Source organism: Electrophorus electricus, chromosome 13 (assembly GCF_041902795.1).
Source record: "Electrophorus electricus isolate QZ-2024a chromosome 13, ASM4190279v1, whole genome shotgun sequence".
NCBI classification, from domain to species: domain Eukaryota; kingdom Metazoa; phylum Chordata; class Actinopteri; order Gymnotiformes; family Gymnotidae; genus Electrophorus; species Electrophorus electricus.
Window position 1 is genome coordinate 10,045,001 of NC_137509.1, and position 27,500 is coordinate 10,072,500.

The 27,500-nt window shown below is 45.0% G+C and overlaps 1 protein-coding gene and 1 long non-coding RNA gene across 6 annotated transcripts in view; one reads left to right on the forward strand and one right to left on the reverse strand.

The window, feature by feature from the left end:
* Positions 1-14,592, reverse strand: part of pcdh7b (protocadherin 7b) — a 106,097-nt gene extending 91,505 nt beyond the window's left edge. For 2 of the 4 annotated variants that reach the window (XM_035519666.2, XM_035519667.2), the window contains exon 1: positions 10,587-14,591. In XM_035519666.2, coding sequence (XP_035375559.1) covers positions 10,587-13,676 — 3,090 coding nt within the window. In that variant the 5' untranslated portion in view covers positions 13,677-14,591. Of the gene's footprint in view, positions 1-10,586 lie in introns of all 4 variants that reach the window. The other 2 variants (XM_081694831.1, XM_035519665.2) reach the window with 2 other exon arrangements.
* A 51-nt stretch (positions 14,593-14,643) lies between these two features.
* LOC118240085 (uncharacterized) lies at positions 14,644-20,602 on the forward strand. Of its 2 annotated transcripts, none has more exons than XR_004775257.2 (3): positions 14,644-14,776; positions 15,370-15,552; positions 15,841-20,602. It is a non-coding gene; the product is annotated as an uncharacterized LOC118240085 (long non-coding RNA). The 2 variants fall into 2 exon arrangements; XR_014115924.1 differs by having other exon boundaries at positions 14,700-14,805.
* The last annotated feature ends 6,898 nt before the right edge of the window (positions 20,603-27,500 follow it).

Here is a 27,500-nt window from a genome sequence, read left to right on the forward strand (position 1 = left end):
AGCCAGGTCTACGAGAGGCTGCCTGAGCGTCGTGGCATCGTTGTGAAGTTCTCGCACCTCTCACTGTTTCACGGCTAATGGAGCCCACTGAATCAAACCCACTGATCTCCAAAGCAAAGGCCAGTATTCACCAGCACGTCTGGCAGGGACTAGCGGGGATGCCGTGCTGCAACAACCCTGGCTGTTCTGTACAGCCGCTGACGCTTCCAGAGAGGCCCGTGGCTGAGCGTTAACGAACGAGACCTCGGAGCGCACCTTTGGGACGCTGCAAATGAGCCTTTCAGCAATGACGACGTTGTTTTTCGACGGTCAAAGCAATTGTTCTGCGGTGCCTTTAACACCTACCAACTACTTAGCAGCGTGTGAAGAGAGGAGTGTTGGAAGAAAAACTTTTAATTATCTGTGGACCAGATGGGCTGCATTAAGTAGGATTCTTAGACAAAACATAGGCGTGATAATCTAGCCTTCCATTTTTGCAAATTGTTAAGGAGGAAGTGTACACTTCTCAACACTTGTCAGCCTACTCTCGCCAGTGGAGGCTTCACGAAATGTGTTTACAACTAGTTTTATCACCGCGAAGCAATAAAAGATGTTAAAAAAAAAAAGCCAAGGCCCTTTTATAAGAAGAAAGGCGCTGGAAACGCCATTACCATAGTAACAAGAACGCTGTTAATGCCCACCCAGGAGTTCCATGTAAGAAGACAACAGAAATCAATCTGAAGTTGCTTTATTCAACCCGCACCATGCTGGCAAGGATAACACCTTTCGTTTTAAAAATAAATTACAAGGTCGGCGGCGGTAATGTCATGTCCTCGATTTACACACCGTGAGGGGAAAGAGGGAGCGGAGCCGGGGGGAGGGAAAAAACGCCCTTTTTCAGAAGGATTTAGAATAAAGACGAGGCGGTGCGCGTGGGGACAGCGGAAACAGCGTTTAGCCTAAAACGCGCCGCTACTACGCGCAGCACGCGCCGGGATTTGTAATCGTACCTCGCAGAACACCCGCCACGTGCAAGGCAAGGCTGCGCCGTTTGAAGCGCGATTCACTTCATTCTCTCGAGCCCCTTGACTACTGCTGGGATCTCCGCACGTGCATCCTCCATACTTGCATGCCAGCATTTAAGGCTTAATGACCAGCGGGGGAGGGGCTTTTTTTTTTTTTTTTTTACTGAATACTGTTAGTCTGATTTAAGGCAACCGAAATGCCACACAGGCGCATTACGGCTGCTACAACATCATAAATAAGTGACCCCTCTTTGGTGTAGGCCTGTATATGTAAATGAGTAATCATTATCTAAATTAATGACAGGAAAGCTAGCCTGGCCCTGTGGAAGAGGCCATTTTGTGAGCACTGCGAGAGATTATTACTTTGCCCTGCAGGAGTTCTCAAGATGACCATGGCCTGCTCTGTAATTTACCAGCTCCTGCATCCAAATATTGTTTTGACCCCCACCCTAAACAAACTGAAATGAAGTTGCAAATAATGCCTTGATTATTCCACACCCTGCCCTGCCCAAACACAGGTTGTCCAGCCTTGCCCCTGGGATTATTTCTGCATGGGCTTTACCACTGGTTTGGTGTGGGTGACGAATGGGCCAGGGTCTGATGTTGTGATGCACACAACCTGGTCATTATTGAACCTTGGGGAAACGAACATGTGCCACACCCCCGCCCCCCCACCCCTCTCTGCCACTTTTATCTTCCTCTCTCCCACCAGACTGCACACATACTATATAGCAGGCTTTAAGAGTCTGAATTCTCAGCTGGACTGCTGCAGAGACTCAGGTAGACTCTATAAATCTGATGGGTGGTGAAAATTAAATGGCCATGGGCCCATCTGTAGAGAAATTGTTTTCTGCCCTTAAAAGACTTTATTAGGTGGAAATTCACCCTCTTCTCTGACTCTGGTTGTCTCTGTAATATACAAAAGCACACAAAAATCTCCACGCACAGTGGTGTGTATTCTATATTGCCTGTTGTTTCATGCTACTAACAGGTACAATCATCTGAATCTATTGCATTGTCAGTTTACTTGCTTGTGAGAAGTTAACTAAAACTTAACTATAACCTAGTCAGTCTCTCTCTCTCTCTCTCTCTCTTTCTCTCTCTCTCTCTCTCTCTCTCTCTCTCTCTCTCTCTCTCTCTCTCTCTCTCTCTCTCTCTCTCTCTCTCTCTCTCCTCTCTCCTCTTTCTCTCTCTCTCTCTCTCTCTCTTTCTCTCTCTCTCTCTCTCTCTCTCTCTCTCTCTCTCTCTCTCTCTCTCTCTCGAAACCCCTTTCCCCCAGAATCACCCATCCTAAATCATGCTATCGTTCTCTGTGGCCTAATCCCACCCTGCTGAGTGCCAAGGGGGACCCCAGGCCAGGGGTTTGAAATTAGCATTTGCGCGGATGCCCAGGGGACTCCATAATTCAGTGTATTTTATAACAGGCTCTCATAAACTCCAGCTCGTGACCTTCATTTTTCACAGGCCACCCCATGCTCCGCCAACTGACAAGATTTATCGGCCAACGCTAATAGCCTGGGCTCTCTCAGGTGGCCTCTCATCGATATGGGACTTCCCAGCTAGTGCGTGAGCTATGTGCTAATGAACTTTTCCACCATCTACCACAAGTTTAATTCTGTTCTGTGCTATTGTGAGCTGGAAGTGGGTCGGGGGTGAGTGGGGAGCCATTCTGCAGACAGAAATGCAAAAATAATCCCATAGTCACAGGATTTACCAAATGCTAGGCTTTTGTATGTTTATTTAATAATGCTGATTTGTGTCTGCAGATTTTTGCAGCAGATTTCTACATATTACATAGACACGCGCACACACACGCACATATACACATACACACATACACACATACACATACACCTGGGATACTGAAACCTTTTCAGGCATGTACCTATGTGTCAGTGTTCTTGTGATGGAACAGCTGAACCATAAAGGACCCTGTTACTACACACACACACACCCCCACAAATGCACACGCGCACACACACACACACACACACACACACTCACACACACACACACACACACACACACACACACACACACACACACACAGAGATTGCTATGGCTGCAGCACACACTACTATCCCACAGTCTGGCAGATAGATGCTGAACTCACTTTCTCCCAATGTACACACACATCAGCTCACTGGATGGACACCGGACACACATGTGCACGTACACGGACACATAATCCCTTTAGGAGTTTGGCAAGAAGGAAGCACAGCACCAAGAAAGGCTTCACAGAGACATTCAGGGTAGCCTTTTCCTTTCCCATGCGTTTAGCTGACAAGCTGCACCGCTGTCTTTACTTCACCCATATGAGAGTTTGCAGATTAACAGTGTTTCTGCCTCAAAACAGCATGCTAGACATTTGCATTATTTATACTGGCCTTAATGTTGAATCCACACTTAAGTAGTCGAGATCACACCTCACTTAATATTTCAGCCTCCCCACCAACATTCTGCTGTTTTATAGAACAGGGCAGGGATTAAGAAGACATGGACTTCACCAATGATGTCAAGCGGAAGGGTGCTAAAACTGTACATATGTGAGTTTTTGTGTATTACAGCTGTCAACCTGTATTGCTTACCTGTACAAACCTAGTCTGCTGTGGTAACACCATAAACTTCAGTCAATAATCATAAACAGTTCTCACTCAGTTCTTCCCAGTGTTCTGCTTTATTGCTCAGACTCGGTGATGTGCTCCGAATGCAAGTGCTGGGAGTATTGTCATAGTGATTTAAAGGAAATTTTGTCACTGTACACAAACAGAGCAATTGAAATTAATCCAGCTGTATATGAAGGAGACTGTTCCACTCTATAACATTTTCTGATTCTGTATGAAGTCATTACTAAGCAGGCATTACTATTCACAGTAAACAAAATACAAAACTTGACAAGCTGATTTTGCTAATAATTTTCAAAGCTAGAAATGTTCTATGAGGGTATCAGTGGACACAGACTAGAAGTTGTTAATATAAGGGTCACTGTCCTTAGAGATACCTATGGGTGTAAATGCACCTGCATGTGTGCATTGTCAATTGGTCTAGTTCTGTATCTGACCTGTAGACGAAAATCTGAAAATCAGTTTTAGAACTGAACGTCTTGTCTGGCAGAGTCATGCGCACACACACATACATATTTACACCTGCATCACCTGCTTACTGTGCATGGGGAGCTGTCAGTCACATTTTGTGCCTATTACTTCAGCCCATAAACGCACGTCCATCCAGCTAATGAGTATTTAGATTTGCCGGCTGGGCCAGAGTCTGCCAGTAGATGTAAGTCTGAGATATTGCCCCCTCCCTCTTTCTTATGAAGGACAAGTGTGTGTTCATCAGAGATTGAGTTAAATGGACTGGAGGGACTCCAGTCTCCGTCTCATTCTCTCACTCTTAGTCTTGATATGTCTCTCTGTCCCTCTCGTTCTTTCTTTCTCTGTATCTCTCCCTCTCTGTCTCCCCCTCTCTCTCTCACTCTCTTTCTCACAGTATGCTTGCCTTGACACTAGTGTCAAGAAAAACATCTGTGAATCATTTGTATTAGAGACACTGTCACACTAACACACAGGTACAAAGCCAACCACTAACCCATACACACAAACACAAATAAACAAACACACACATACACTCACGTTCCTCACACAACTAAAGGTCACATGATGTCCTTAACCTTCTAAACAAACAATGTGAATGATATAAATTGCAGAAACGCATAACATTTTGTTTCCCAGTAAAATAATATTGTCTCTCTGCAGCTTGGAGCCAGGGAGCCCCATCTGGGGCTCCATTCTGTATGCTGACAGCCATGTTGACCCACAACTATACAAAGTGATACTTACTAATTATGCAGTTTTTAAAAAAGGATGAGAGAAAGTGCATTGATTTACAAACAGTCAAGGAGCCCACATGCTATACACAGACACACACACACACACACACACACACACACACACACACACACACACACACAAACACACACACAAACAAACAAACAAACAAACAAACATAGAGCTGCCACTGTGACAGTCATGCCACATCCATTTATGCGATGCCATCCAAATGCAGGCAGCGATTTACCTGGCCGAACTGGACCTGCTCCGCTCTCACCGGCCGTAAAATCTCGCCGTCCGGTGCCGCTGAGACGGCACCACACAGCCAGTGCACACATCGGCAAGACACCGACACTTACAATCATCCCCTGGACGACTGATCAAGAGTGGCTGGTGCTTGGCTCCGCCCCCTCCCAACAAACCCCCACGCCCCCTCAGCTGTTGCTTCTTTCTCCTCGTCCTGCCACTTTCATCATCTTATCGCGACAAGTGTTACAGATGCACCTCCGCCGTTTCAGATTCAATCACCAGCATTTACATTCCGGAGCACAGAAAATAGGGAGAAGCCGTGGCGAAGTAAAGCGAATTTCAAAGAGATGAAAAGACAGAGCGGGGACGAGAAAGAGAGCGAGAAAAAAGGAGAGAAGAAGGAAATAGAGAGGCTGCTCAAGGCCCACTCGAGCTACCTCATCAGCTGCAGCCTGAAAGGACGGTTTACTTAAAAGCGGAAGCAAACAAATCAAGCGGACGCTCCTATAATAACTCGGAAAGATCAGGAGAAATGGCTACAAAGCTTTGAGTAGCACTTCTCATCTTTACCAGGGTACTCTTCCCTGACTCCATCATGTCAGAGCAGATCTACGCCGTGGTTTTACACAGCCCCGCTAACCACAGCGGGGACTCAGCGGCTCCATTAGGATGAAGGCTATTCTGCTATTTCTGCCATGACACTAAGTAATGTGCCTTGGGTGCATTTCTCTCCAATACGTCCCTTCACTCTGTCCAGCTGTACTCAGTTAGGTCATTGCTTAGGCTCATCCTAACCTCAAAATATAGTATTATATTACTTTAAATATTAAAGGATTATATTTGTATATTCATATTTACAGACACATTTCACATGTATCTTTACAGCAACTTCCCCATGTCTTGTGCACCCGCCTCCCCCCACTATACAACAACCCACACCCCACCCCCAGGCTTCAATATTACATGCCATTTTCTCTCTCTCTCTCTCTCTGTCTCTCTCTCTCTCTCTCTCTCTCTCTCTCTCTCTCTGTCTCTGTCTCTCTCTCTCTCTCTCTCTCTCTCTCTCTCTCTCTCTCTCTCTCTCTCTCTCTCTCGCTTTCCTTCTCTCTGCCTCTAGCTCTCACTTCGCAAGCATATCCTCAGTAGTCTTTTGTCTATTCCGTGACATATAATTTAATCTCCTTCCTTGGACACAGATGTAACCTGACAAACTCTCCTTAATAACTCGGTAATGTAGGCAGCAGATAACAACTGGTGCCCATCAGATTACTGCCCTTCAGTCAAACAGCTTCCAGCACTATCTCTCCCCTGTGCTGGGGCCTGGATGCACCGTAGAAATGGCACAAAATATGCTAAATGTTCGAGTACCCTGAGTATTGGGGTCACCTGATATACAACAGCGGGCAATTCATAAACAGCATTTTCGAAAAGGCATTTCCATATATTTTCACCTGCTTTGAATAAGAAAGAAAGTCTCCCGTCTCAACAGCTGAAAGGGCAGAACTGAAATTAGTCACAGTGGCAGTGTGAGGAGCATGTCCAGTCTCGCCTCAGCCCAGCAGTGTCATGCAGCTCCCGTAAGGAAACATTTGTCCTGCATTCAATGCAAAGACGTGAACTGGATTTGAATTTAGTTTTCCCAATGTCTGAGACCACATGCAAAATGCAAAAAGACACAACACATCTCTCTCTCTCTCTCTCTCTCTCTCTCTCGCTCACTCTCTCTATGTCTCTCTCTCTCACTCTCTCTCTTACTAATACAGAAACATACATACACACACACACACACACACACACACAAAGGTAACCCCTGATTTGTAAGTGACAGTTTTTGTAGTGTTTAGTGGCCAATGCAAAGCAGAGATGCTCGGGATGGAGGTATCCCTGGTAAACAGGGCCAGAGATGTGTGCAAATGTTTGGGGAATTAGCCCATTGTCTAAGGCATAACAACACCTGCCAGCCACCCTCGACTCCAGTCCTAATGATGCTCATCACAGAATAAGTACAGAGATTATGTATTTAATATTCATGTCACATTTGAAGAAAGCATATGGGCTTAGCAAATTAGACTTTTTTGTTATGGCAGCATTCTTAACAGGAATGAATTGGTTAAACATAATATACCTTAATGGATAGCTCAGATACATTTTTCAATTTAAGTACTGAATCAAGCAAGAAAGGTAAAAGGATTATTCATTTCCAACAAACTAAAATGTCAAATTCGTCGTCGTCGTTCCGCCTCGCATGTGCGCAGTGACAGCTGGAACGCAAGCACCCACCTGCACACGGATGAGTTAATGTCTGCATAAATGTCTTGTGTGCAAGGAACACCGAAGAGCCATGCTCCACCCATCATCTGGTTACCCGTCTGGGGCTACCTGTGGCTCAGGTGTGTGTGTGGGAGGAGAGGTTGTGTGTGTGAGTAGCTAGGGGTTGGGGGAGGGGTCATGAGGAGAAGGTTACCTGAAACTAGACCACACATTCTCAGGTCTCCAATGGTCGAAGTGTGCGCATGCGTGTGCATGCACTAGTACACGCACGTGCACGCATACCCACACACACACTCTGAACAGTAGCGACCTTTCTCTAAACCAGTTAACAGGGCCCTCTTTCTTGTCGCTGTCTTCTCTTTCACCAGACAGAGAAAGATAGAGGAGAGAGAGAGAGAAAGAGAGAGAGAGAAAGAGAGAGGAAGCATCTCAGATGTCAGAGAACAGGAGCTGAAATCAAATACGATCAGAAAGACCTCAGTCTCATTCTGCAGGTTAACGTGCAGTTTCAGGGATCATTCACTATAGGAGCATTACACATGAGAGGAGGCTTTCATTCACTCTTGGTATATTAAACCAGAGAGGACGGTTTCATTCACTATAGGGCCATTAAACAGGAGAGGAAGGTTTCATTATACAGGAAAGGACGCTTTCTTTAATGCTGTTTTTGAGGGCTTATTTTTGTAAATTATCTCTCAAATCCAATTCAAGCAAAACAATTTGCTGCACTATTTGATCTATCCTATCAGTTGCATCCCTGATTTAATTCGCACACAGAAGAAGGTGTTGCCAGTATATAACAAAACAACTCGGCCTCTTTCTCAACTCAAAGCACAAACGCACTGCACAGTCTTTGACTAGATTATCCAGTACTGTACTGCCTTGAGCACTGTATTTCCTGACGTGGGTGGAGGAAAGGAAGAAGGCCCTCCTTCAAGCAAGGGTTTTCAATCATCCCAACAAAACGTCCAGATACCAGAGATGCCAATTTAAAATCAGCAGGTCACCTCCCAGAAGTAGCAGCACCATTCCGTCACAAATCCAAAGAGCTCATTGCTTAATGTTATAACTGCAGCATGAGAACACAGTATTTCCGCCTAAATGCCATGGTATGAAGGAAAGCGCTGTATAAGAGAGAAGGGGGGGAGAGAGATTAGCTCCTTTTTAACGTCAACGCAAATGTCAACACAAGAGAAGTCCAATTTCACCCATAAAAGCAAGCAGAGAACTTACAGGGCTCCCAGCAGTAGATCGCTAAAATTAAATTCTAATGACTTCTCCTTACAATGCATTTGATATAGACTATTATGCTTTGTAGCAAACTCAATGGGTTTTGCAGGGGCACATTGGCTAGTCCTGATAATGTTCAATAAAACATCAAGGGAGCCCCTGTTAAATTGTCAGCAGGGATAACTCACAAAACAGTGCTAGACTTGATAGCACCTCCACGCTTAAGAAGCAATAATTGCATATCAGTAATGGCGAGAAGCCTTTCACTGCACACCTTGTGGAGAGAAAAAACAGGTTGCGCATGAGGGTCCTCAGCAAGAAGACGCATGCACAAACCACTGCAATGCTCCAATAAAAGTAAATAAATTATTATATGTAAACGGGGTATGTGGACACACAATACATGTGCCGTGGCAGAAAGCAGAGTGCTCGTTTAATTATGCATGAGACCCCTGTAAGAAACATAAAGTAATAGCACTCCTCTCACAAGTGGACGCCTCAACATAGCACATTAAAGCCCGGGGAGAGACAGAGAGAGAGAGAGAAAGAAAGAGAGAGTGGTTGATGGATGGCAAAACCACAAAGGATGAGAGCAAGAAGCAGCAAATAGGAATCTGGACAAGGACAGACCAGAAATGTGAGAAGAATACTGAGACAAGGGTAAAACAGCGACTGGAGAGGTGCGAGTGGAGAAAAAGAACGACATGTTTTCAAATACAGAGAGAAAATATGAGAGAGAGAGAGAGAGAGAGAGAGAGAGAGAGAGAGAGAGAGAAGGAAAACAGATTACATGTGAAAACCCTGAGACCTCAGGAAGAAAATACTATGAAATAGAGAATAAATGTACGGGTTAGAGTGAGAGAAAAAAATAACTAGGAAAAGAGACAAGGAAATGTGTCTTGCGCTGGGAGTGAAGCACTTACGAATGCAAGAGCGGTTGCTTCTACATCGTGTCCACCTTAGAGAATGATCAATAATGTATCAGTCGGCTATGGAAAACACATGAAACAACAGGCCAAATGTTCTTTTCCCCTTAAACACAAAATAAACGTCTGACTTCATCGTGTATTAACCTCGCCTCCTTCCTCTTCAATCCAAAGGAAGAGAGAACAATAATGATATCAACTGATTAATTCACACATGCAGTTCTGAATATAAATGCCCTGTCAAGTCTGGAGAACCATTTTAAATAGTGGTATAAACAAAGGGGAACTAGAGAGCACAAAGGAGAAAGGAGGGAAATTGAATAGGATAAGGTAGATAGGGTGGATAGGGAGAACGAGAGAGCAGGAGCGAGAGGAAGAGGAGAGATGGAGAGTTCACAGATTGGTTCAGACACACAAATGCACAGGAATGTTAAATGTGACCTCTTGCCCAGATGCTCACAGTCATCCTGAAGAAGCACTACAAATCCCACTGCCGCGGCCGCCACGAACACGCCACAGTTTTCAACCCCACCCTCATTCTCTCCTTTCTATCATCTTTCTCTCAGCCGCCTAGGAAAGGTAGCTGTGCCGGAGCGGATGTGGGGTGGGCCTGGCCGTATTGTCTCAACCTGGCATTAGGAAACCTTCATGCTAACCACAGGTCCATCGCTGAGACGGGAGAGCCGCAAACCAGAGCCGTGTGTGATCCTATCCGCTCCACTGACACATACACAGACAGGGGTCACAGATGCTGACACCTCATCTGCGCTGTGAACACAGCCTTGTCTGAGCGCCACCGCAGCCAGGGCTTCAGCGCAGCTGGTTGCACAAAATACGATCTCCCTAACTAAAGGATGCCATCGCGCCACTTTCAGTATTACATTTAATGGCACAGTGAGCCAAAACAGGTCGATACAGAGAAACAGACAGCTCAGCTAAAAATACATATATCCAGCACCGTGCTATTACACTGGACCCTGGCTAGTGAATAAAGTAATTCTAACGAAGGAGCAAGACTAGAAGATGAAAGAAATGTAATTACTGTTGTAAGAGAATTAAGTGAGATGGGGTCTTACCTGTTTGTTGTACTTGTTGATGGTTTGGGTGCTGTACTCAGAGCAGTGGTCAGATCCAATGGATATGTTATCTCCGGTGCCCACGAAGGTGTTGGCCGGGGGCAGATCCTGAACTGCCTGGTGCTTTTTGCCTGCCGTGGGTGACTGGGGGTGGAGCTGGACAGTAGGCAGGGGTGAGCTGGACTTGTAGTGGCGGGCGAGATCCGGGCTCCCAGGCCCACCATTCACTGAGCGGTAACGGCCCATTCCGGGGCTGTCGGAGAGTTTCTCATTGACACCATCGTAGCGCTGCCCATTGGGCTTGGACGCCTCAACCGTGACGATGCTGCTGTACAGAGGCTGCTTGGATTTCTTCTTGTTCTTGTCCTTCTTGGGCTTCTTGCCCTTGTCATGCTGCTGCGGGGTGAAGAAGTCCTCGTGGTCCTTCTTTCCTGCCTCATAGCCATTCTTGTTCTTGGGCCTGCAATAGCGGGCCATGACCACCACGAGAATAATGAGGATGACGGTCATGATACCTGACACCACGCCGATCGCGATACTCAAGCGCTGCTTGCCCAAGTCGTAGTTGGGGTCTCCGGCTATGTCGGCGTTGAGAGGAGTCCCCAGGCTCTTGGAGACCTGGGCGTCCACCACGGTGGAGTTGGAGAGCGTTTCGTTGACGTATACGTGCACTAGTGTGGTGGTGCTCTGGGAAGGAACCCCGCTATCATTAACTTGCACAACCAGGCGGTGGAGGCCAAAATGTTTCTGCTCCAGTTTGCTAACTAAAGAAATGACACCAGTGGCAGAGTCAATTTCGAACAGTCTGAATGGGTTACCCCCTATTATGCTGTAGCTGAGGTTAGCGTTGTTGCCTGTGTCGGTATCGGTAGCTATGACCGTCCGCACAACCGTCCGGATGTTGCTGGATGGAGGCAGAAGAGTGTAGGAGTTGTTCATAGGGAAGGTGACTGTTGGTGGATTATCATTTTCGTCCACCACAAAAAGTGATACAGTGGCTGTGGCCGATCTGGGTGGATCCCCGCCATCCACAGCCTTGACGCGGAATGAGTAGGTGGTCTTCTGCTCACGGTCAAATGCTACTGTGGAGAAAATGGTTCCTGTGTTGTTCTCAATAGAGAATATGTCCTCTTCCTCTTCAATGTAGAGGCTTATCTCAGCATTATGACCCTTGTCTGCATCCATCACAGACACCATTCCCACAGGGCTGTTAGGTTGCAGGTTCTCCTTCACATAAAAAGTGAAAACGTCCTGCATGAACTTCGGTTCATTGTCGTTCTTGTCTGCCACAAGCACCAACACTGTGGCCGAACCCTGTAAAACAGGCAAGCCTTTGTCTTTAGCAACAACCTTGAACTCATAGCGTTCCGTTTGCTCACGGTCCAGGATAGTGTTGACACGAATATCACCGCTGTCCGGGTCAATCGAAAATATCCCATTTACAGAGGAGTCCAACGAATAGGCAATTTCTGCATTTTTGCCACTGTCGGCATCCAAGGCCACTACAGTGAGTACACGTTCACCAGGGGCGTTGTTCTCTGGGAATGAGACCTCCATCGTGTTCTTGCTAAAGATGGGTGGATTATCATTCATGTCTCCCACTTTTACAATTAGTGAGTTGTTGCTGGACAGACTGGGGCTGCCTGAATCGACTGCAACTATGACAACGTTGTACTCCTGTATGGCTTCATAATCAAGTGGTGCTGAAGTATGCAGGAAATATTTCTTTTTGTTCATGTCACCCTCTATCTCACTCGCAGGTTTGAGCTGAAAGGGAACATCCCCAACCACGGTGCAAGTCACAATGCCGTTTGGTCCCTTGTCACGATCTGACACTTGAACCAATGCAATGGGCGTGTCTACCACCACGTCTTCCGCCACGTTCGCCACGCCATCTCTCAGATAAATGCGTCCAATCTTTCTTATGTCGATATTTGGAACGTTGTCATTCTCATCTTTGATGTTGATGATCACGGTTGCCTTGTCGGTCTTTGGCGGTTGACCGCGATCACGTGCCATGACGCTGAAGCGCAGCTGGCTAACCTCCTCCCGATCAATTCTGTGCAACACGCTAAGCCAGCCTGTACTCTCGTCTAACCGTAACAGCCGCCGCACCGACTCGGTGGCGGCCCCAAACACATACTCGATCTGCCCGTTAACCCCGACATCAGCATCCACTGCCTTTAGCTGGAGGATGGGGGCGCCAGGGGAGCTGTTCTCTGGTAGGTCCGCCTCATACACGCTTTTCTCAAAGCGCGGGCTGTTATCGTTCACGTCTGTGATCATCACTCTCAGAATGGCTTGAGAGGAGCGTGGGGGGTCGCCCCCGTCCCTGACGCGCAGAGTCAGCTCGTAAGAGTCGCGCTGCTCTCTATCCAGAGCGCCTTTAATGATCAGCTGCGGTTGCTTCTCGCCGTCTGTGGTGTCAGCAACTTGAAGTTCAAAGACGCTGCTCCTGCTCGCCCCGTCGTCGAATCTCCGTTTGCCCGAGTGAGCGTCCACGCTGCTGGAGCTCGCAGACCCCAGCCGCCGGACAGAGCTCTCGCCGTTGTCCTGAATCAGCTCGTATCTCTCTATTCCATTCCTGCCGAAATCTCTGTCGGTGGCCGTGGGCAAAAGATAAAGTGTACCAATCGGTCTATTCTCCTCCACAGAGAGCGTGAGCACGGGAGACGGGAAAGACGGTGTGTTGTCATTTATGTCTAAAATGATTACTTTCCCCTCAAACAAATCTACCCAGCTTTGCGCGGGTCCTATCACAGACACTTCAAAATCTATAAAACATTCGTTCTCATCAAAAATCATTTGGCACTGTTGCAGCTTTTCACGGTCTATCCGCCGCTCGTTGGTGCTCAGATCTCCCGTAATGTTATCGATCTTAAAGTAATCAGAGCCAGATTCTAAGGTAAAAGTCACTTCCCCAGAGCCCGCGACGATACCAAGGTCCGTGGCTACATTACCTACTCGGACATCGGCAGGACCCTCCTCGGCCAAGCGGTATCGAAGCACCTGCTTCGCTGCGGGCTGACTCAGCAGCTGCAAGATCAGAAAACAGTAGCAGTGATAGTCCACTGCACTAGTAGTCCTCATTGTTCCCTGCGTTTAATCACCCCGTTTGAGTAAATAAAAGCTAAGAGTAATTGTGATCAACAGTTTGATCAGATTTGTTAGCTAACCGAGTCTTTTCCCTCTCCGTTTAAGATGTAGTCAGTTCTCTGTGCAAGCGACTTCACCCTCTGGACGCGTTCTACACTGCCTCAGCTGCGGTGAATTTCAGACAGAGAAAGAATCACTCCTGGTTTTTTTTTTGTTTGTTTGTTGTTGTTTGTTTGTTTGTTTTTTCTTTTGCCGCCGCAAATATATTCACTTCAGTCTATTTATTACGATTGACGACTCCCGTGGTCTGAACGCAGCACTAACGAAATAGTCATTGTTTTCCAGTCATTAAATGCCTTCAAGATTCATAGTGAAATACACACGCCAGAGATGACTTAAACCAGCGTTACTGTAGTATATAGCACAAAAATAAATATTTCAATCCATTTTGATGCAAATTAAAGTGTTTTAAAATCCAATCTTCTTGGATCCGACATGTCTCCACAGGAGGATATATTCCCACTATGCGGAATAAAAATTGATGTGCCAGCGGGATCGCGTAACTTCTCCGCTCCGTTTGCTTATTGGTAAGCAGAAAATTAACTGTCCTTTCGCTTCTCCGTGTTCATGAGCAGAAATTTCTGAAGCCACCACAGCCAATGATAACGCACACGCACATCGTTTTATAGTTCTCTCAGCATGACAGAGTTTTAAAAACAGGCTCCGCACTGCCGGGGTGCTAAACAATGTTTACACTGAACAGAAAAAAAATAGCGTGAAACAAAGAGGAGTTATAATCCCGAAAGAGGTGCAAGGGATATATTTTGAAGATTCCAACACTTGGACCGTCCCTCTGTCCTGCGTTCGCCGTCCACACTCGCGCTCCTTACCTGCTGCTGCACGACCGCGTGCGTTTGCAGCCTGTATCTGCGGCACTCCGCGAGCGATTCACAAATGATATTGCAGTCTCTCGCTCTCCTTCGCTCTCCCCACCCCTTCGCGCTCATTTCTCTATGCACGTAACGAAAGAAGAACTTGATCGCTTAGTTTAAAGGAAAGCTGACAAAGTGTTTGTCTGGAGATGGATGCAGAGGGTAGGGTATCGCACTTTTCGATTATAATGGTCAGTACGTACTTAGATAGCATACCCTGTAACCTGGAGAACGATGAGTTAAATAGTGGCAGTTAGGTTGGATTCAAGCTTTATAAAGCTAGTATATTTAGTTCGGGTCAGCCATTTAAAATGAAAATATTCAAAGATTTCTTTCGTTTTTGTTTTTATCGTTAGCATTTTGCGTGATTCTGTGTTGTAAATTTCAGATGAATGGCATGTAGGCGAAAAGAACTGCATAACGCGCATAGCATACCGACTCAGCAAAACAATACATTCATTCAGCCTAAAATAACGTGTTTCACAGCCAGTGTTGGGCGCAAAAATAAAATAGGATTTATAATTGCACTTTTACTCCATAGGTCTCACGATTTTATTTCTTTTATATTTCCCTTGTGGCGGATTCCTATTCACTTAGTCAGTCCGCACGCCTCGGCATGCTATTCATTAGTCCACTGCGAGCTCGAGCAGTGTCGGACGGCGGCTTTTCTGCCCTCCGCAAACAGTACGTGTGTATGCTCCCAATACTTTATATTCACCCCTTTTCCTATCACCTACTGAATTTTTTTTCCCTAGCCGAATACTAGAACGGGCACCACGGACAGCGACGCTTGGTAGACTGGCGAGATAGTGCGAGAGAGCGAGTGAGTGAGGGTGTGTGTGCGGTGACTTCAAACTGCGCAAAACTCCCTCGGCTCTCCCTGAGCAAGCCGTGACCAGAAGTCAAATACTTAACCATCGCATGTATCTGTCATTACAGTGAGTAGCCTATTACAAGTAGTTGAAATTGGTGGAGGAGGTTTTGGATGGTATTGTTTAAAAGGTGAATGTGATCCTCGTGCAAAACGTGTTTGAAAATAATGTTATATCTAATCTGAAATTCCGTTGCTTTCTACACGTTGCATGGGTGGGCACGTTGTATTTACTGAGAAAGTAACAGTCCGATCATCATCACGAACAACGCCTGTCTGAGAGAATGTAGTCCATTTCTCGTCTGAGCAGATTTTGAACGAGTGCGTTTCCCCCCCCCCCCTCCTTTCCTTTAAGCGTTCGTGTTCTGCGTGTGCAGCGAGAGCCGTGCGAGGGGAATGACACGCGGACTCCGGACAGCGTGCTTGCCGCTGCAGTCCTCCGACGCCCGAAATGAGAGCAGCACACCAAGCGCCGCTAAACAGCGCCCTCTGTCGAAATTCCGCGCGTATTCCTAGGACTTGTCTCGTAGGCAGGCATTATGTGAACATTTCACTAGTCTGTTTTCTCCTTGTTAGCAAGTTTTGAACCGAAAGCTTTACGTACCCTTGCGGTGATCCAGCGCATGAAATATGTCAAGGATCAATTTAATTTCAATTCCCTGCAGTCGATTTCAACAACAGTAATGGTACTAATTAGGACATTAATGACATTTGTAACGAGTGTTTTCGAAAGCCGCTAGAGGGTGTCACCCTTTTAATGTGGACGGCAAAAATGAGAGGTCAGCTTTTTATTAGTGACATTCATTTTTAGAAACCTAATTTTACGTGAGCTTTCCCTCCGTGCCTCCATGTTCTTTGTTGCTCGCGCTACATCTTAACAAAGGCATCGTGCGGGGGGGGGGGGTACTTCACGCACAGTGAACTAAGGCGAGTGAACTAAACACACACTAGCACGACACACTAAACAGCCGAAGTGAGTTCAGGCTCGCTGCGTGGATTTAACACACGTCATGCCAAACAGGAAGAAACGTTCTTGTCATTGATTGAAAATCAATGAGAGAAATGGTAGTTGTTCAGGAATGATGAAGCTTTCTCCTTCATTTTCAAATGGGATTCCTGTAGTAGAAGCAGTGATATCAATATAAATAGCACGAGGGAAACAGACGTTCGTGTCAAGTAGACTAAGAAAGTACAAATTTAATCTATGGTGATAATTTCAAATCACTGTATTTGAAAACTATAAAAATCCCGGAAGAGAGAAAGAGTTTGAGGCAGTCGAGAAGTTTAGAGAAAGCAAGCTTGAGACAGAGAAACAAAGAAGGAGTTTGCGACATGAAGATTTGGAGACACAGAGAGAGAGAGTATAGAAAGAGAATTTTATAAAGGATCATTTCTTAACACAAGTCAAGAGGAGGTGCTGCTGACTGAGAGAGATAGAGGGAGAGAAAGAGATGGAGTCAAACTGCAGTTTCACCAGAAAAACGCCACTCTGATGCATTTTATCATAGCCATTTATGCATTTATGCTAGCCAAAGGTGTTAAGGTAGCATTGAGAAGCACTGCTGTTAATACTAAATGTGGTGGTAGTTGCTCTATAGCAGGATCCAGAGATCCCAAAAGCCCGAGATATTTTCGAGTGGAGCAATTGGAATAAGTTGTTTGGGTATCGCAGTCGATCAATTATGTTCCCGCATTGCAGCCTCCAAGTATTCCTATGAGAGCAGACATCATTTCCATATCTACTCATCAGTCAGCCTTTACAGCAATTAAGGGATTGGGTAGTTCTGTTTTTGTGCCAAGCTCACACAATAGCAAGGGATGTATGGTCAGTCATAGTGGGGTTGCGAAGTCACTATAACAAAAGCAAGGTCATTTAAGAGAAGGAAAATATTCTTGTGGGTAATTCTGCATGTTTTGCTATTTACAACCACTTTTCCGTCTGCTCCTCTTCCCTGTCTCTTTGGCTCAGGCAATGTTCCATCGTCTCCGGCGTTGTGGGAAACTCGGCTCTGTGTGAGGTGGCAGCGGCCCAGTCCACTAAGTCCGGCGGCCAGGGCTGGCAGGAAGTAATGCTGGTGCGTGTCGAGCGTCTTGCTCCTCTCTGCCAGAGTCACTGGGCTGCTGGCATGCACCTTCATTTGTCCAGGCTAGTGACCTTTTTTTTTTTTCTTTAGTCTCAAACACAGAACAATGAGCGCTTCTGAAAATGGCCTTTGGTTAACAGCATGTGCATTATGGTTAACTGGAGATGCATTACTCCATGCTGACAGCACTGGTCGTGAATGCCTAAGTGCAATACATATTCATATATCATGTATAATGTATTATGCATTATTCATGATTTCAGAGGTCTTGAGATGAGCTTGTCAGTAAGGTGATGCTAATGGGTTTAGTTTGACAAAAAATGTTTAGTGTGTAGTTTTTACCCTTTGAACCACAAGAAATGTATTTTCTGGCTATTTGCTCTGTGAAGAAAGACACAGATTGATACATGTTAGGCCTAATCTCTTTTCAGCATTAATAATCATGATTATGTATTCATATGTTAATTCATTAAACCATATACAGATCTAATCATTATCTCATTAATAGTCATAAAATATCCATGTGCGAAGGGAGAGCAAGGGAAGGCTCGGACTGTCTCCCTTTTCCATTACGGAGGATATCCCTGAAAGGATCTCCAGTTTTCCCTACTGTGTCTCCAGCTACCTCCCAACACACACTCCTCCCCACACCATTGCCACTCCCATACCCCACCCCCACCACCACTGCTATTTATATCCCATGATGTTCTGTGTTTTCTTCCTATTTTTCTGAGCTTCCACTCAGTCCCAGTGGAGGAGGAGAAGACATCCGTGCCTGATGCACACATACAGGCCCTCATAAATACAGGCTCTCGATAGACCAGCGCCCTGTTTGAAATACGCATTCGGCTGTCTATTGCCTTAAAGATGCAAGAGGCTTAAGGGGATCAGGACATTTTGAGTATACCAGCTCATGTCCAGGTCCAAGGTACCATGCACTCAGGGCGTGGGGGGGTGGGTACTTCACATGTCCAAATCCTCTCAGCGTTTCACGTCCATGTTTCATATGGTTTATTTGAGCAAATAGGGTCTTATCCACCATTAGTAAATGAGTCACTGTTGTGTTCACACACTGAGAATATAGGAGTCATAAGCTTGTACATCACAGCTCCTCCATAATGGCAGATCCTGCATCATATGTGCCGCACAGATGGAGTGAGAAAGAGCACAAGAAGGAATCAAAGGCTGTTCTATAAACGTCAGCGTGGCAAAGTCACGGCGTATCCGCAAGCACGCGGCGTCCGCTGATACCGACTAATCCACCTGCTCTCAGCACTGTGCTCATGCTCATGGGAGAATGGTGCAAAAAATACGATTCCGTTTTATTCCCACGTTAACCACACGAATGGGGTCATGCAATGTGCATGTTGGGCATGTAGAGGTGGTGAGAGACACACTTTGCAAGGTAGTCAGGTGAAGATGTCAGTTTTCTCATTGCTAATCAAAGCCAGAGTTTTGTTTACTGTGTGGTATTATTCTATGCTCAATTTTTAGTACATCTGGGCATCAGTCAAGCATGTAGGGAAAAAATAGTTGCCCGAAGTGGGCCTATATGTATTAAATTCATACATTTTCTAATAATCTGTCATATCAGTGCTGTCACAGGCAGGGATAAATGCAGGATTTCACTTTTCTTCAAAACAAATGTAGGAACCCCTAAAAATGCTTTTGTTTATGTATATAATTTGTTTTGCACGTTATTTGCAGAAGGACTCAATTTCGCAGCTTGCCTTTCTTTCTTTTTTTTCCTTTTTTTTTTTTTGCACCATTTGCCTGTTGTGTTCTGGTCAGAGTTTGCATAATTAGACCATTCAGGTAACGTTTCATTGTCATACGCTGTCGGCAAATTATAAGTGGATGGATAGGATGGTGCTTTAAAAATAACCATCAGCAGAGAAAGGAGCAGAGCAAAAGAGCTCATTAGGCAGATGTTGGATGCAATTCACAACTCTCTATATGAGGACACCCCCCACCCCCCTTTCTATTTCTATTTTACTTTTACGTTAATTCAACGGAGACTTAATATACAGTGTATATGGGCCAAATGGTAACGCTTTTTTTGTTTGTTTGTTTGTTTTATGTGCTTTTGGCAGTTTCTTTTCCCAGAATACAACAGTTTCAGTGTTGCAGTAGCTAGGTAGCTAGCTTTTGTCAAAAGGAGAACTGTGAATGGATTTTGTGTTCTAGGTCTAAGTACTCGCTCTGTGAAGACTTGCCAGTGAATAGTTCTGGTTGTAAAAAAAAAACCCCAACAACTTCATAATGAGTTGTGAAGTTTGGCTGGCTAACTAGCCGCTTGAACTGCTGTTACGTAGTACGTTAGGAGCGCCATTAGTCTAGTATAGTGCTCCGTGCTGGGCTAGCTCGGGGAGTTCTCTCTCTCTCTCTCTCTCTCTCTCTCTCTCTCTCTCTCTCCCCACTGCACTGGAGCTGAGGCTGCTGCTTCTCTTCTTCTCCTGGAATGGGTGAGTAGTACTTCAGCTGAAAGTTCAACGACAACTGCGCTTGTATGCTGAGCCTGGGATTTACCTGTCTGCACTATGAGCCCAATGTAATGGGCACCAACATAAGGCACCCCGACAAAATCTAAATTAACATTTAAGGTTTAAATGAGGATAATTATTTTGGATTGGGTTTTTTTGTTTTGTTTTTTTGGAAAGGAATTTAATCTTCTTGTGTCGGTATCTGCATTGTCTTCATATAGATGCTCTTTTGATCGAATTTTTTTTTTTGATTGCCTGTTAAGTGTGCACTTCACTGAATAACTAGCTATTAAACGTAAGAGACAGGTTGTTGTTCATATTGCTTATATTATTGTTATTACTGTTTTACTAGTATTTTAAGTATCAGGTAAGCAACAACAGAACAAACTAGTTTAACCTGTGTTTTTTCTTTCTATTCTGATTGAGTTTTGAAAAGTGCACTGATTGAGAAGTGCTATAAGAGAAGTCCTGTATTTGTACTTTTTTTGGGGGGAGGGGGGTATTTTTTTATTTGGGATATATTTCAGTCAATTCTGCTTTTCACAGCATACCCGTGTTAAATAAATGATTTGTCTATTCATTTTCTTAGACATTTTGGATTTGCTTGGTTATTAAAAATCATAACTTTTAAAGGAGGGATTAAGTGCTCAAACAAGTATTTTGGAACACATGATGTTACCACATTAATAATTAGTGTTTATTTATTTGTTTATTTCTTTTGTAATCCATTTAAAAAGGTTTTTAAATTTTAAATTGACCAGCCAGTCCAACATCAACCACTGGGAGCTCAGGCACTTATTTTTATTTGCATATCTGCTGCTATAGCTACTCCCTACATTTATTAGGAGGAGTTACATATCCAGTACGCTTGATGTCCTTCCATTCCCACCCGGCTCTCCTGATATCTTCATTCACACGCCACAATTATCAGCCCACCACTATCACAACTCTTTCTCTCCTGCTTTTGCTCTCTCTCTCTCTCTCTCTCTCTCTCTCTCTCTCTCTCTCTCTCTCTCTCTCTCTCTCTCTCTCTCATGAATTTGGTGTCTGTGTGTCTCCAGTTTTCCCTCTACCGTCCCTGCGCTCTCTCCCTCTAACTCGCTCCCTGCCCCTCCAACGTGCTTCCTTCCCATTTGTTCCTGCCCTCGTCAGTGCGGCTCCTCATCCGCTATGGTAAACGTATGCAGGGAGGCTGGGGAACCGCGCACACGACGTCCTAGCGCCTCCCCGCCTGAACCTCACATATCCGTTTAGGGCTGATGTCATTATCGAGGCCCCAGTGACAGAATAATAGGATGCATTACTCTTTCACTCTGGCCTGACCTAAAATAGCCAGAGATTCCCTTAATCTGTAAGTGTCAACGGCCTCCTGGTATTAGCATGTGCCATCCTGCTGGGGCAGATAGGGCATGAACAAGTCTGCCCGTCCGTCCGTCCGTCTGTCTCTCTCTCTCTCTCTCTCTCTCTCTCTCTCTCTCTCTCTCTCTCTCTCTCTCTGTCCTCTTGCTCTTTCTTTTCATTCAATGGTGAGGCATCAAATGGCGTTAGCCTGCCAGCATCAGTGGACAACCACGTTCACTTTTATAGTGAGTTTGTGTGTTGATAAATAAATATCAGTGTGTGAATGTGTGTGTGTGTGTGTGTGTGTGTGTGTGTGAGGTAGGGAGACAGAGAGAGAGTGAGAGATAGCAAGTGAGGAAAAAAAATATGCATAAAGTAGAGATAGAGGAACAGCGTGGGGTAGGCGTGTGTGTGAGATTGTGTGTGTGCGTGCGTGTGTGTCTGTGTGTGTCTGTGCGTGTGTGTGACAGTAGACATGTCTGTGTTTCTGGGAGAAGCACACGGGGGGAGGTTTTCTCCCTCTTGCAGTCTGAAGCTGCTGTCAGAAGATGGGTAGGGAAAAGGAGGGATGTGGAGAAGTGCGGAGAATGGCCTGGAGATGTTTCCAGCCCTCTGCCTCCCCTCTTCTCTCTCCCTCTCTCCTACCGCAGGTGTGAAACTTCAAACACGGCCCCTCTCCTCACTCCCCCTCAGCACAGATTGGGGACTAGCCCTGTCAGAATGGAGTGGAGTGTAAAACAGCTCCTTACGTCCTCTTCTCTCCTTCTCCACATGCTCACTGTCGCCACTAAGAGATCACATAAGTGCACACACACACACACACACACACTCACTCGTGCGTGCACACAGACACACACAGGCACAACCACTCAAACACACAAACGCATATGTCTACTGCTAATGATGAATTCTAATTTATCTAATTTCCTTGATCTAATTAAGCTACAAAGCATGTTTTGCATTTTGGGAAATATTAGGAATATGAATAATAGAATCAGAGAGCATTTAGAGATTCCAGCTTTTAAAAGTAACCTTGCAATTTCACAGGTGTAGATTATGATGACCTTTGAGGACAGGCTATATGATTTATATGATTTCTAAAATATACATGAATTTAAGTGAAATTTAAGTAAACATATCTTTTACCCTCTTTAGTCAAAGGAAAGATGCTTGTTATTTTCAACATAATTCCCCCAAAGCACTGTAAAGGCAATTCTCAATTCTTAATTGTTTATCTTGACATTTTGTAAGTGGACACCTCATTTGTTTCCTTACCGCTGTGAGCCGTGTCAGTAATGAAGTTTGCAGAGCACTGTGCTCACGGCTTCTGCCAAGGAACTGTGCTGAATGAGACAGGTGGCATTATTTTGCGCGACTCATTAAAAAGTCAGCCTCCCCAGCACTGGCGAAGCAGGCCTTTATGTGGCAGTGGAAAGCTGGCTTTAAAACCATCTGTTGGGGTGCGCAGGGAGGGACAGACCTTTAGCGGCCTGCGAGGAGCTGCCTCTCCCAGCCGAGGCTCGTCTTCATCGCTACGGGAGAGAGAATGCAACCCTCACTTTAGGAAGACAGTAAAGGGCACGGGCCAGTGCCAGGAAGGACAGATGGATCAGGAGGCACAGCAGCACCTGACTCTTTTTAAATCCACTTAAATCCTTGAACCCGTGAGCATGCAAAGCTGGTTAAAGTCTTACTGGGAGAGGGGGACCGACGCATCTTCTGCTGCAGGTGAGCATCCGCTTTCATTAGGTACAGTTTGCGAGACAGAAGAATGGGGGAAAAAATAATCACAGGAGTCAACTGATATTTCTTAAAATCAAGAAGCAGGTTCTCAGATTATTCCCCTTGACTGCAACACACAGTGTAGCATGATAAACCAAGCAGCAGATAAATGAGGTTCAGACTCAGAAGAGTTGGTGCCACTATATAAATATATATATATATTATATATATATAATTTCTTTTTTTTTTTTTTTTTTTTTTTTGGATAATGTGTTCCACATAAAAGTTTTAGATATGGTAATCAATATTTTCAGTAACCCCCCTCCCTAGTTCACAATAAAACAGAGGCTCAAATAAAAATAGCATCACCCTCTAACAAACACATCTCTTCTTATTATGCATTCATTTTCATAAAAATAAAATAACAAATTCAAGGCACTCCCTTTGTGGCTATTGTTATCAGTGTTAATTATAAGACTAGGTATCTTCAACAAGGAAGCATAGAATTATGGGAAGATAATGATATGTCTGACATGCGATGGGATTCAGATTCTCAGTCATTACCATTTGTAAAGAGGTGTGTTTCATAAATAGAAAGGCCCATCTGAACTGTGCCTGAAGATTTGAGCCTGTGTTATTAATACTGGGCTCGAATATCTAGCTATAAGTATATGCTATAACTGAAAAACTTCTCATCCTTCAACCAAAACTCATAAAAACCATCTGACAGACAGACAGGTATACACTTGGAGAGAATAAAGCAATTTTTTATTCAGTTTGCTTAATCAAAGCTTTAATATCATCGTGACACCCTCAAGAGCAGGTCACCTCAATTAATATGCACGCCAAGAAACAGGATAGAATGCTTGAATGGATACTTATTCTCTTTGCACACATTTACAGAAGATTTACATAACATTTTCCATTAATTAATTGCAGGGATTATTTAATATCTAAGAATGCATCATTTGCATTCATCACTTTACCAGCTTTGCATCACTCAAATATTTGGAGAAAGCATCATGATAATTATCTGTCATTCCTATGTGCGTTTTATTTTAATTCCATTAATGACAACAAGCCCTAATGTTCATTAATATTTGACACAGCCAAACAATAATTAAAATGTCATCCTCGACTTGGGCTAAACAAACAAAAAAAGCCCTCTTTTATTGGAGTCTCTGAGTGTAAACATGGCCTCAGAAGGAGAGGTGCTTTGACTCGTATTAGAGACACATGAAAAGACTTGTGACAGCAGAGATTTTCCAGAGTTCCATGCCTTACAGGCGAACTCCTTTCGCATGGTGGTGGTGTCGCAGCCGATTCGTCTGGATTAAGGTGATCGCAGCGGTCGATATGGGGATTAGACAGTGAGGAATGCCTCCATGGAAGCATTGCGTCCTCACTGAGGCATTTTTGTGCCAGGGCGCATTGGGATGATTAGCAGTCCTTCATCTATTGTCTGCCCATGTGCCCCCACCCGCCTCACTCTGTCCGTTTCACCGCCCTGACATACTCGCACCACCCTCTTGGCATTTCACATGTAGACTTGTTAAACAGAATCCCGAATGTGACACATTTCCAGGATTTATCTGTAGATACATAGTTGAAACAACACTCAAGCCTGTGTGGAAACATTTTCACCGGTGTGCAAAAATTTGCTTGCAATGTTGTTTATCCTTGGAACCACAGAGGACCACGGCTTCATCCTAAATCATAATCCACATTCTTCATTACATGAGACTGCTTGCTAAATGCACAAAATGGAGGGGAACACAAGGCCTATTGCACCACAGGAGAACATTATCAACAACCAAATATCTGGCAACCTGGATGCCGGATGAGTCAGTGCATGTGTGCGTGGGGGGATGAGAGAGAGCAACTGAGAGATAGAGAGAGAGAAAGTGTGTGTGTCTGTGTGTGTTTGTGAGTGTGTGTGAGCAAGCATAAAGGATGTGAGGTGTATGTGCTTCTCGGCAGTGTCTCTGTATGCTGTCCCTCTTCCCCTCGCGCTGCTTGTGCTCGGTGTCTGCCAGTGGATCTGAACAAATCACTCAGTTCTTCACAGGCAACCTCGCCTGCTGCTCTCTCCTCTTTACCCCACGGCTCTCTCTATTCGCTCCCTCCATGCAAGCACTCTCACCCTGGGGTGTGATCTGTTGTCCACCCTATTTCCCGCTGACGTTATCGATCCACCCGGCCGGGCCTAATTATCAGACTGGGCCCTGCAAAGCATGCTGGGAGGCACGCAGCCGTTCGCTCGTGGAGGCAGTCGATATGACACTAAGTGACAAACTGATGATTCAAAATGACTCAGACTGGGCTAATTCCGAGTGATGAAGATGGAGATTGTTTACAAGTCATTTACGTTTGAGAGCCAGTAGTTTCAAAAGTGGCGAGTTGTTGCAGGGATGCAACCTAAATGCGGAGGAGTAAGTCATTCAGATCCTGCACAGAATGATTGGATGTCTTGGAATAAAATGACAGCTTGGAGAAGACGGAAAGAGACGAGAGAGACACTGTGGGAAAAAAAAAAAGATAAAAAGAAAAAGAAAGTGCAAAGAGAGAAAAGAGAATGCGAGCAGGAAATCAGCAACAGGAGGGAAAAAGCGCAGTCAGGCAGCCAAAGCCCAGAGGAGCAGGCGGCTGGTGCGTGCGGTACTCCAGCGTCCCTTCACTGCTACGCCCCCGCCTACCTTCCCCTGGCCGGAATACAGCTTCCGAATGATCTTGAGAACCTGCTGTTCCCGCTAAACTAAGAAGATCACTTCACAGCAGAGATGGGAGGCCTGGGAGGGAAGCACAGTTACGGCCTTCCCACTCACACATTCGGCTTTAAAACCTGTTTCTTCCAGAGTGGATCCACAGTCACCTCAATGTGGATGTCCAGAGGCCCCGCCTTCTCAGGCTCTCACCAGGTGCCCAGCCAATCGCACTCTTTTTTTTTTATCTATAACTTTTAATATATACTTTAACGAGCTGGCATTGTGCCCTGGATGACATTATTCCAGCCTTCATTAAAATCAGACAGATTACAAAAAGCTATTCAGTTAAATTTCTGGTGTGAAACCAGGTGTTCACATACTCTTCTACCCACATGGGGAACATTTCATATGCAAGTCATATATAAAGCATAATAAAGCTTTTGGGCTAATAGGGAGAAAGAGTGAAATGTGGAGGCATAAGCTCTGAAGCACATGACTTTGTCTGGGTCAGACAGGTGTGGCAGTGTGAACTGAGAGACAAGCTTTTCTTTGGCATGACCACGTATACTATCCCTCACGTTTTTGAACATGCCACTCGCAGAAACAATAGGGAATTTTAACTTTAGAACAGAATAATTTAACACACATGATGGCCCCACCTGTTGATGTGCAGCCAGCGCTCCCTCATGGCCTCTGCTTGAGCTGAACTTTTGACTGTGCTACAAAAATTTAAATAGCCGTGTTGCACGTTTGAGGCATATGTAAGAAACTGCCATAAATCTAGCATGCATATTACCAGGCTGATGAATGAGACGCAGATCTAAATGTGTGGATTCAGGACGAGGCTACCCGCTGTGCTGCTCGTTGCTGTTACTCCTCCTATGTCAGCGAGGCAGACGAGCGCGGTGAACCTGTTCTGAGCTCTCTGGGAGCATGCCCAGCAGGCGCATGCCCACTCAGCTTTTTCAAACACGTCACCTCGCATCGCCCAAAAGGCCTCAGCTCAAAGGCAGACTCCTGCTCTCAGGCTAGTCTTCGCCCTTCTTACTCAACAGTTCCCAGCATACACCCCACCAACTGGAACGAGCGAACAGTCTGAAATGAGCCATAAACACAGCAAATAAGTTATTTGCTTTTTCACTCTGTCTGCATTGTAGGCCAACATACACAGCAGAAACCCCAAAGTACAACATTTCGAATATAATATGATGTTTATACTTTATTCAGATTGCAGGCTTAAAATCAAGATACTGATTATGCAATTAGGGATAGCCTTAAAGATCCAATTGTAAACACCTGTATTGATACACATTTTCAGATACTTCTGTTATATAATTATACAATATTGTATATACCAGGTGTTTAAGTTACACTGAGCTGTAGGCACGAAATCTAGAGTATCACAACTGTATGTACACATACAGTAGCCTTGAGATGTGTAGAGAAACAGTAGCACTTAAGATTCTAAACATGAAGGCACTCAAATCATAACAAGTGATCTTTTCGTACTAGTGATGACCTGAAAAAACTAATAAAAAAAGCTTTCAAAACCCAGCTATGATAGGTTGAGTGATGGATCTGTGGTGTGTGTAACACGTTTACGAGCTGGTGCATGTGTGAGAAAGGGGATGTGATTGACGGGTTTAATAGGGCTATGACGCTTGGCTAATCTTCGCTTTA